Raw genomic sequence first — 12,500 nt, 5'->3', positions numbered from 1 at the left:
CTCGCGACAGTTGAGTAACGGCTAATTCACTGCATAGGGCAACAGAAGGGCAGCTGATTTTTACAGGAGAGTAGTCTAAAGTCACCAGCCTCTCCAAGGTTCAGTTGTTTCTTTGTCCCTTGCTATTAGGACCTGTCTGTAAGCTCATTTCCTTGTTTATACTACGTAACGCATGCATTTGAATTTGTATGCCTAATTTAGTATTAATTTTTAAATTCTGAAGTTTTTATTTTTCTCTTTATAAGAAAGAATACTGGAGTGGTGTTGGTCACGTGATATTCTAGTAGCCCTCTCATATTTATTTTTCAGAGCCTCAAGTATCATTGTCCGTAGATTAAATTACAGGGTTATATAATGGAACGAAGAATTTGGCTGACTGACAGAGTATAATTTATGTTTGGACTTGGCGTACTGCATATTTGCATTTTATATATCAATAATTTTTTTATGCCTGTGGATACTGGGTAAATATACAAACCTTTTAAACTTGTTCCTGGAGAAATTCTATATGCTGGTATAGACGCCCAAGCTCCAAGGTTTTTTAGTAAGGTGTCGTGAATATTCAACAGGTCTGCCTTTGTCACACGAAAAGGCGGTTTTTAATTACTTACTGAGCTTGCAAAAATTATGTTTTCCAGTATTTACTTGGAAGACATTGTATAAAAACATTAAATCTTCTTACGATTTTTATTTTTCATTCTACAAAAAAGAATACTGGAATGTGGTTGCTGGCCCAAGTATCTTTAATTAATTAAGTATCCGTCTTAGCCAAATAATGTCACTGCAAGGAATATATAGAAATTCTCTGACCTAGGATAAGAGTCTAAGTTTGGGAAGGTGACGATATAAAAGCCAATAAAAGTAACATCGTTAGTAACCGCTAAAGCGTAGGAAAAAGGATAAAAATATTCAGTCTTTTTCCAGAAACAAAATCCTTGTGAGCTGAAGGAAAATATAGTGTTACAGAGTTGAATAATGAAATAAGTCCGCAGGTATTTTTCTTATAGCCTTGTGTTTTCCGTACGACAAAGGAATAAGGTCTCTTGAATACTAAAGACTTGTTTTCAAAAACCTCGGAACAGGGGCGTATATACCAGCATACATAATGACACAAGGGACATGTTTAAAAGACTTTTACATTTACCTAAGACTCCATAGGCATAAAAATAAATGAAAACTGGACAAGAAGTGAGAAGGGAATTTTATAGGAGACGCCCACGACTTCGAGCCGAAGTTATGTTTTTATTTTCGTGTTTGGAGAAATTAATGGACTATGAGTGATTCTGTGACGTAGGTTTCTTTGTTATGCTGGCGAGGAGCGAGGTCGCATTCTTTTTAGCTTTGTGGTTTCTTTGATTTTCCGGTCGAAGGCTCCAATTTCCTCGACCTGAACAGAAGTTCCATAGATGGTAATATCCATTTATATCATGATTTAAGTGGATTCTTGTCCTGAAAAAAAAAAAAAAACAATTAAAAGTTTATTCTTAAGCTTGAAGTAATTTGCCTAAATTTCTCTTAAAATCGACGAAGTGGTTTATTAAACTACGTATGAAGTAGCGTGCATCCGAAAACAGTCTCAAGTCGTTGGCTTCGGTGGCTGATGCCATTGTACTTTACACATACGCACGCGTATATTTCAAAATATCTTAACTCGTTAACTCGTCACTCATAATACTTGACATAATATATACCTGAGTTAGAATCATCTTTCTTAGTAAATAATTTTCCATTTATATCACTTTGTCATTATATGAAATGCAAGTACCGCACAATGCATTCAGATAAGCAGGATGCCAAACACCTCAAAGTGCATATTTCTCATAGTTCTTCCTCTTTGTTAATGTTTTAATTTACATTCGTCCAATCATTGTTACGTCATTTTGCTCCATAATGAGCCACGTGATAAATGGAAAGGGTACTCTCTCTCTCTCTCTCTCTCTCTCTGTTAAAAGAAAAACAACTATTTTTCCAAAGATGTTCATTGAGAACATCCTCTCCACGCTTCACAAAGCATTACGAATTCCGGTGCTCGGCAAGGGGATTGGAACACCCAGGCATTCAATGCCATACTTTCCAAACACGTTTTTTTTTTTTTTTTGCACTGGCTCTCCATTCACCGTCTGCGGCCGAAGTTACACACATATGTCTCTCTTATTTTCATTTCCTTTTTATTTCAATTGACCTTTACTTTGCGGTAGGTACTCCAGAATTTCTTTTGGATAAAATAACGAAAAAATGGAAACTAAAGGTGAATGAATATACTTTGAAAAAGATCGATAGATTTTGTATGAATATTTATCATTTCCCCGAAAAAATAAGTATATATTTATAAATATAAATAAATATACATATATATATATATATATATATATATATATATATATATATATATATATATATATATATATATATATATATATATATATATATATATATATATATACATATATATATATATATATATATATATATATATATATATATATATATATATATATATATATATATATATATATATATATATAAATGTACTATATATGTATATGTGTGTGTGTGTGTATTTCAAAGGAACGTTTCCAACGTATTTGATTTATTTCTTAACAGATATTGTGGAACAAATTGTTATTCAGAATTAATTTATGCGTCCTCGCTGTCAGAATACAAATGAAATTGAAGTATTTTTCGACAGATATTACAAATAAATATTGTCTTAAAATTAATTGTGCAGATATCTGCAAAATTAATGTGGACGTCGTTTTTCTTTATCAAAAAATTATATAGATTTTAAACTATTTATATATCCCTGTCCAAAACGCTCACTACAAAATTTATGAATAACAAATTTGTTAACTTATTTTATCAAAAAATTATTAGACCTATGATGCTGGTAATTTTGCATTATTTTTACACCCTAATCTGCACTTATGACGTTATCAGTGGAATTATCGTGGAAAGCACACAACTTCTTAATTTTCCTTTTCATTTGATCATCTGTTTCTCCGGAAAAAAAAAACTCTACTTTCATCTTGCAAGAGAATGCTTTCTAAATGGCATTCTTCGACCGGGAAAACCCATTTCGCTGCTCACTGAAGAAAACGCTAGATAACGGGAATCGGTTGCAGATGGGAATAGCTTGGAAAAATCCTTCCAACTCTGTTGTGTGAGCCATTGCTCTGATGACCGCCACAATACAGAAGTTTGCCGTTCCCCTAACGATTACGCGGACTGAAATTTCAACTCCGGAAGCAAAGGAACTGAGGGAAACAAATAATTTTGGGTAAAGAGAGAGGATCCTGGTAAGAAAGATTAATTAAAGAAATCTGTTGTGGCAAGAAGACACATGGTGCAATTTGCCCTACGAGGATTTTGCTTGCATGTGTCAAGAAGTTTTAAAATACAGCTTAAGAAAAATGAGACAGTTGCAGTAATTGAAATAAAGTAAATCTGGATACAGGACTTGGGTTTGATGTGTAAAGAGGTCTTAATTTACAGTTTAAGGAAGATAAGACAGTTTTGATTTCCAGTTCAAGAAGGATAAGACGACCAGTTACAATAACTGAAATGAAAGAGACCTAGGCAGGCAAAAGGCAGGAATAAAGCCTGCAACAGAGAAACGAATCGGAAAACTTCACGAACTGCCAAAGGTTCTGTATCCGCAGAAGTAAGTTAATTTTTGAGGACATCATGGTCGTAGCTGTTTCATTCGTCTCACCTGGGGTGTAATGTATAGTGATATAAATCACTGCTAAGCAGTGAGCTAAGTAACTTGGGCTCTGGGTAGCCCATACGATTAACTATGTAGCAATTACCTGGTTCCTTCAGGTCCTAGTTAGATTGGGGAGAGGGTTTGACCTCTGATTGTATGTGTTTATGTAGGGTCTCTACGATGTTTTGCACCAGTGCAATGGCCTGCCCTTTGCCATAATGAACGAGCTTTAAACTTGTTCCATGGGTTTACAAGAAAAAATAAGGGGCTGTAAGGATCCATTAAACTGGGAAATAATTATATTTTCACTCTGCTTGTCTAAATGCAAGCAGAAAATAATAGATCAGTTATACTGAACTGGAGAGGAAGGAGCCAGACATCATATATATATATATATATATATATATATATATATATATATATATATATATATATATATATATATATATATATATATATATATATATATATATATATATATATATATATATATATATATATATATATATATATATATATATATATATATATATATATATATATATATATATATATATGTATATATATATATATATATATATATATATATATATATATATATATATATATATATATATATATATATATATATATATATATATATATATATATATATGTGTATATATATATATGTGTATATATATATATGTATATATATATATATATATATATATATATATATATATATATATATATATATATATATATATATATATATATATATATATATATATATATATATATATATATATATATATATGTATATATATATATACATATATATATATATATATATATATATATATATATATATATATATATATATATATATATATATATATATATATATATATATATATATATATATATATATATATATATATATATATATATATATATATATATATATATATATATATATATGTATATATATATATATATATATATATATATATATATATATATATATATATATATATATATATATATATATATATATATATATATATATATATATATATATATATATATATATATATATATATATATATATATATATATGTATATATATATATATATGTATATATATATATATATATATATATATATATATATATATATATATATATATATATATATATATATATATATATATATATATATATATATATATATATATATATATTTCAGAAAATATGGCTGCTTTAACATTGTCAGGAACAGAGATGTGATGAAGGAATTTTGGCTGTGAGATGGTACTGTCGCTGAAGCCGTCAGTTGCTAAATCGTTCATTCAGCAAATACTTCGTTACATCTGCAATTAACCTGATGAGCACACAATATTGGCTCCATCATATGACTGAGTTGCTATGTGGGTACATGAGTTCGTATGTTACAGAATCTCGATTTTGTGTCTAATTCTGCCCAAAAAATTAGTCCGGTCTTTCATTACCGTAGCTGAAGCAGTATCGTCAAGACGTTGCTGTTGTGTGTGCATTCGCCGAACCGCAGAATAAGGTATTGGCCAGACTCTTGATTTTTTCTATGTGAATTGTGGACTTAGGGTTTTTTTTACCATATTTCAAGAAATTTTTGAACTTGTGTGCAAAGTTCAATATACTTTTTTTTGCCATTTCAATATTTTATTTTAGTGTGTTCTGTTTAACCATGCATTTTTTATTGTGTTTATACTTGCATATTTTTTGGGAAATCGTTATTATTTGTACTTGATTTTTTTCGACAGATGTCATGGTTTGTGGGCAATGATATGATGTAGTCATGATGGTGTGATTATAGAGACATACAATGCATACCTTGCAAAGTATAATATCTCTGTGTGGATTGACTTTTTTGAGACTTGACTTAATAATACTTAAGTTGGAGTATGAGAAGATTTTTGAGTTTACAGGCCATTAGCCATGATTAGACTTTTTGAGTTAGGGTTGGATTATTTTTTTGCTTGACAATTTCATTTATGATGTATTTTAATCTTTGCTTTGTTTATTCATTACTTGTTGGGTTGCTTTAAATAATAAATCTATTTTTGTAGGAAAGATTGCGTTTTCCTTATACGAACCATTTCATTTCTTTAATGTGGAACGCAAGAGAGGGAGAGAGAGAGAGAGAAGAATGCATGAGATGGAACAGCAAAAGACTCGCTGTTGAAAGAGAGGGGTGTGGGACCTAAGGGTGGAGTGAGTGTCAGGGAGTGGAGTAAGGGCAGAACCCCTCCATCGCCTTCTGAAGACAGACCAGTCGGCATGTTACATGATATTCCTACACGGAATATTTTATCTGTTTCCAAATGGTGTTATATATATATATATATATATATATATATATATATATATATATATATATATATATATATATATATATATATATATATATATATATATATATATATATATATATATATATATATATATATATATATATATGCTTTTTCGGCATAGTTTTCTTATAAAATTTTCTTCAAAAGCAATTGCTTTAGTGGCACCAGTAAGTTTCTTGCAGGTATCTTCTTACCGACGTTTTCCGAATCTCGTTCGTCAATTTCTGGTGAAAAATGCGCAGACTTCCTTCTTCCATTTATTGATTTTTGTCGCGACAGCAGTTTCGCCTTTATGGCATTATCAAGCGACTACTGACTCACAATGAGACCTTTCGATCTTTTATATCATCGTGTAGGGAGAATGCCCTTGAGGTCTAGGCACTGGTTTAGGGTATGATAACAAAAGTGAAAGTTTAAACACGTGGTTAAATAAATATTCAAAATATAATACCATGTGCTGGTGTTTCCTTAAACATGTGTTTAAAATTTAGTATAATCTTGCATGTTAGTTTGCAAATACATAAAATAAGGTACAAGAATAAATAATAAAATAATATTTTATAGCATATGTAAAGGTACAAATAGACAAATGTCTGTTTATACATAAATGTGTATAATATTAAGTTTGAGTGTATGTGTGCGTCCAAATGGTCTAAGCTGATTAACGGCTGCAGGTTCGTGTTGGGCGGGGCCTCAGCGACTTGAGCCAGCATGTTACTCGGCTTTAAGCTGGGCGCTCTGTCCTCCAGGGGCGCGATGTACCCAGTGCTTTGGGGCGTGCTGTCTGGTCCTTGTTGGATCGTGCACTCCTCCGGCTGGAGGGGAGTATAAGGTCTGACGCTTGTTGAATATTCAGGGTCGGTTTCTGGATAGCGATGCTTACTGCTTCGGCTATTAAGAGGCGACCATAGTTATCCTCTCTGTGTGCGACCTGGGTGCCTTCTGTCAGCTCTTGTAGAGATGGCTTCCCGTCGTGGACATCTATATAATGTTGATGAATGGCCCCTTGATTTCTATAAGCCAGTAGACGCCTCCGAAGGGTCGTTGTAGTGTACCCGATGTAGTTTTGGCTGTGAGATTTACACATCTCCTCTGGACAAATGAATTTGTAAACTACGTTCGTGCACATCTTCGATCCCCGGAGCGGTACTGTTCTTCATTATTAGGGCTGCTACATGGTTAGGCTTACTGTAAATTCTGAGGCTTATTTTGTGGTAAGGGGTTTTTGGGGTTACGCCTCTGTTTACTATCCCACCTAGTGTGCAGCAGTCCTCCTTATATGCAGACCCATAATGTAGATGACGGTAAATAATCGGACTCACCTCTTCTCGTCGTCGTGTTGGATTCGTAAAATTCGTCTATTTTCTTTTTTTTCTGTTGCAGTTTCAATCGTTTGATCTCCATAGTCGTTGTTTGTCAGCAATTGGCGAATTCGGTCAAGTTCGTTATGTAGTCTATGTCTCTTCACGATGTGGTGTGTGTTGACATACGCACTCACGACAGACTTTTTATATGCGTCCGGGCATTCTCCACGTGCATTCAAGCAACGGCCAGCGTTCGTTACTTTTGTATACACGGTCGTTTTGAACTGACCTTGTTGTTTCACCAGGACGTCAAGAAACGGTAAAGTCTTCTGTTGGCTGTGCTCTGTGGTGAAGTTGAGGAGCGAGTTTCTTTTCAGGACATCTGATAGTTTTCTGGCAACGTCGGTTTCTTTTATTGTGACGAATATGTCGTCGATGTACCGCCCATAAATCTCGGGTTTTTTATGTTCTCGGAAGGTCGTTTCTTCGACGGTGGTCATGTACATATTTGCAAAAAGGACCCCTAGTGGGGATCACATGGCGACTCAGTCTACTTGCCGAAATAATTCCTCCAGATAAGAGAGAAGAGGGGCCTCCGTAGTACTGGTCTTCAGCATATTTCGGAGGACATCTTCGGAAATGGACATATATATATATATATATATATATATATATATATATATATATATATATATATATATATATATATATATATATATATATATATATATATATATATATATATATATATATATATATGTGTTTGTGTGTGTGTGTGTGTGTGTGTGTGTGTGTGTGTGTACGCATGTGTTGTATGTATTATATGTGTATATATAATATATATATATATATATATATATATATATATATATCATATATATATAATATATATATATATATATATATATATATATATATATATATATATATATACAGTATATATATAGTTTTCTAAGATTTTTAGTTTTTATTAATTTTCCTATCATTGTGGAAAATCTTCAACCCAGCATCTTCACCAAAGTAGTGCAGTAAATTTCAAGTTACCTCTCTCTCTCTCTCTCTCTCTCTCTCTCTCTCTCTCTCTCTCTCTCTCTCTCTCTCTTCCCTTTAATAGGCTCACTCATCAAAAAAATCTGTGTCTAAACCATCCGTATCTCTCTCACACAATATTAATTCTTCTCCCTTTTCTGATTAAAAAAAATCGGTGCACTTGTACCTGTGAAGACGTTTCTCCTTTTTTTCTGATGTATTTTGATAAATCAATGTTCACGCCACCCTGCCGGCCGTAAGGTCCTTTATATTTCTTATTAAAATATTCCTTACAGCTTAGAAAACTATTTGGTCTCTCTCTCTCTCTCTCTCTCTCTCTCTCTCTCTCTCTCTCTCTCTCTCTCTCTCCAACGCATACGCACACTTTCATTTGCGCACAAACAATTTAAATTGTGGTCTGTATATGCAAAAGAAATTCCATTAATTTGTTGCAGCTCTCTCTCTCTCTCTCTCTCTCTCTCTCTCTCTCTCTCTCTCTCTCTCTCTCTCTCTCTCTCTCTCTCTCTCTCACTTAATTTTTGCGCACAACTCAAATCGTAGTCTATATATACTGTACACAAGATTTCTCTCGCTCTCTCTCTCTCTCAAATCATAGTTTCATTTGCGCATTTAAATTGTGGTCTGTATATGCAAAAGAAATTCCATTAATTTGTTGCAGCTCTCTCTCTCTCTCTCTCTCTCTCTCTCTCTCTCTCTCTCTCTCTCTCTCAAATCTCTCTCTCTCTCTCTCTCTCTCTCTCTCTCTCTCTCTCTCGTTTTAGCACCTAAACAATTTCAATTGCTGTCTATATATCCACATGACATTATATAAATTTTTGAAATCTCTCTCTCTCTCTCTCTCTCTCTCTCTCTCTCTAATTATTGCGTAACCCAGACCAATAAATAAACAGAAGAATTCATAAATGAAACTCATATTATTCGCCTAAATGTCGAAATTTTTGTATTCTTGTGTTTAAAATTATGAAAGATCTTTCTTATTATTTGCCCATTTTCTGATGTATTTTAAGTGTACCCTATATGATAAGAAAATATAATATATCATATTCCAGCATGGAATACATGCATTCCAATTAAGTTTGTATCTAAAAGACACGTAAATATTTTTTACCAAAATCAGGTTATTTTGACAGGTTACAGGTGTGGACCCGTAACCCTTCTTAGGTGGTCTGACGTTTGTGGCAGCGATGAAGATTTTTTTCTTTTTTTTTTTTTTTGGGGGCGCTGGGGCTGGGGGACAAGTGATCAAATGAACTGGAAAAGAAAAACCTTGATGTTTAAATCTCCTTTGATCTTTCGATCGAGGTCTTTACAGAATTCATAAAAGCAAAGGTGACACTCATTGGCCTCTCAGTAATATTCAGTCGCATTCATTACAGATGTCAATATTGAATTGTATCGTTCACAACTCATGTAAGAGAATTATTAATGCTCAGACATGATGATCAGCAAATGGAGTAAGATTGAATAATTTTAATTATAATTTAGTACGATAAAAATAATTTAATCTTTCCATACGAAAAACAATGGAATTTTATTCTTGTGTATTTCAAAACAGCTGATAGAATATTATATACTCCAATTACTGCGTGTTTTATCACGTGCATTAACAATTTATATACAGTCAACATTGATTTTACATTTCATTGGTTATGCAAGAATTCTGATGAAGGTTAAAATTGGTATGAAACCTCCCATTTAAGTATGCCTCTCTTTTATTAAAAATGATCATCATAATTGCTATTTTTTTCATTCGTCTATCTATTTTCTTATATGTAATCGAAAAAAGTCTATTTTTAGCCTTAAGCCCCTTTCAATTACATAAACAATTATTTTATATAAAACGATTTTATAGATAAAGTATACACATACATATATATATATATATATATATATATATATATATATATATATATATATATATATATATATATATATATATATATATATATATATATATATATATATATATATATATATACATATACACATATACATCAAACGGAAGGCGGACAGGAACATTCTTGAATAGTCATTTGATTACATGTTTATTCCCAACGTTTCATAACCCATTATTACATCATCATGGGTTCTAGAATTAAAAAAAAACATCAAGCACTGACAATAAAAATTACAGAAAAAATATACAAAGGCAAAGTCAGAACATAAAAAATGACAAACCACTTAAAAGGGAAATTTTTTACACAAAGGCCACCGAGGAACAGGCAATACACTGAGAAATTAATTAAAACAAATGGAATATATAAAAGACAAGTAAAAAATTATAATTAAAATATTTATGCTTTAAAACACTAAAATTTAAAATCACATTAAGAAAATAAATAAATAAATAAAAGTGACTAAGGGTATGGAGCCAACCTGTCACTACGACACAAATACAGAAAATGAGGTCTGCGAAGGAGAAACAAAACATTATTATTACGACAGTTATAAAGGAACAGCTGAAGTCTGAGTGTTCAATTTCGGAACAAGCTGTTTTATCATCAGAGACTCGAATATTGGTAGTTCCAGTTGGCTAGAAGCTCGTCCAGTTATGCAGAAATCTTTGTCTTCAATGGGGTTTTACAAGACTTCTGATGTTGGAGTGCTCAGGGTTGGAGATTTTACCTCCGTGCGAAAACTTACCTCCCTATGTGAATCTATGCGTACTTTTAGGAGCCTCCAAGTGGATCCCACATAAATCCCCGAGTTACACTTTGGGCAAGAACACTTATACACCACTCCTGAGGACATCGTAGCACATAGCTGATCCTTAAATTTAAAAATAGAGCCAATAGTTAGGGGGTTGATAGGAAAAAGTTTAACATGCAGAGCACCAAAATATTTTTGAATTATGCTTGTAAATTTTGTTCTAAAATGGACATCATGACAGTATGGAAACTTGGCATAAAAGTGTAGTTTAGGTACTGTAAGAGTATAACGCTCAATGAAAAACTTCTTGTTAGGTATTTTATTGAGGCTATTAAAAACTATCTTAGACGGAAAGCACTTGTGTTTAAAATATTCTAAAAGAAAGGTTACTTCATCATGAAAAGCTTTCCAACTAGAGGTGAGGGAAAGGCCCCTGTGAAAGAAAGTTACAACAGAATTAATCTTAAAATTATAAAAACAATAACTAAAAATTGGCACCTAATCCTGTAAAAGTCTTTTTTCCTAAAATCGTGGTAGTAAAATTATTGTTATATCTGGTGACCAGAATGTCAAGAAACGGCAGTCGATTGTCCTCTTCCTTTTCAAGAGTAAACTTGAGATTGGGGTGGCAGGAGTTAGCAAATTCCAAAAAGGCCTCCGAGTCATACTCTCTTCTGAAGAGGGCAAAGGTGTCGTCAACATACCGTACATAAAAGACAGGAGGGTAACTGAGAGGGCATTCGTCCAGCATGCGGTCCTCCAGGGAGCACATAAAGATATTGGAGAACGTAGGTCCGAGCGGCGAGCCCATAGCCATACCATCAACCTGCTTGTGTAATTTATTATTAAAAATGAAAGCTGTGTCCAGCACAGCTAGTTCCAACAAGGTTTTAAAAGACGAACGAGTAAAATTATTAAAAACAGAATCAGGCTGAGTAAAAAGCTTATTTAAAATAATTTCAATCGTCTCATTCACAAGTACAGAGATCAGAGTCCTGAGCCAAGATCATATCTTTGAACTGACAAGAATTGTTAATGGTGTAATTATTCCTGGTTAAAGGCTCAAGGAGAGGAACAAATACTTAGCAAGTTTGTAGTTTGGAGTATTAAAAGACGCAAGTATAGGGCGTAAAGGAACGCTGGGTTTGTGTATCTTGGGTAACCCATATAAAACAACTATAAGAAGACCCTGTGGAAAATAATTGCTGATACGTTCCTTCGTTAATAATATTTTCATTTTTTATGTTCCTCAAAAATCTATTGATTCTATCCTCGAATATGTTGGAGTAATCAGGGGCACCAATCTCAATAAATTTTGAATGATCGCTAAGAATAACATCCATCTTATCAATACACTTTTGTTTGTCGAGAATCACTGTACCCTAACTTTTATCAGGTCTAGTGATAACAAGGTCAT

General features: G+C 32.5%; 1 protein-coding gene across 1 annotated transcript; it reads right to left on the bottom strand.

The window, feature by feature from the left end:
* Window positions 1-7,398: 7,398 nt before the first annotated feature.
* Window positions 7,399-7,890, bottom strand: LOC136840467 (uncharacterized). Its single transcript, XM_067107139.1, has one exon. The coding sequence runs from the start codon at window positions 7,888-7,890 to the stop codon at window positions 7,399-7,401; it is 492 nt and encodes a 163-aa protein (XP_066963240.1).
* Window positions 7,891-12,500: the final 4,610 nt, after the last annotated feature.

Source organism: Macrobrachium rosenbergii, chromosome 7, assembly GCF_040412425.1.
Source record: "Macrobrachium rosenbergii isolate ZJJX-2024 chromosome 7, ASM4041242v1, whole genome shotgun sequence".
In the NCBI taxonomy this organism is placed as follows: Eukaryota; Metazoa; Arthropoda; class Malacostraca; order Decapoda; family Palaemonidae; genus Macrobrachium; species Macrobrachium rosenbergii.
Note: the sequence above shows the minus strand (reverse complement) of the source record. Positions and strands in the feature narration are given on the sequence as shown.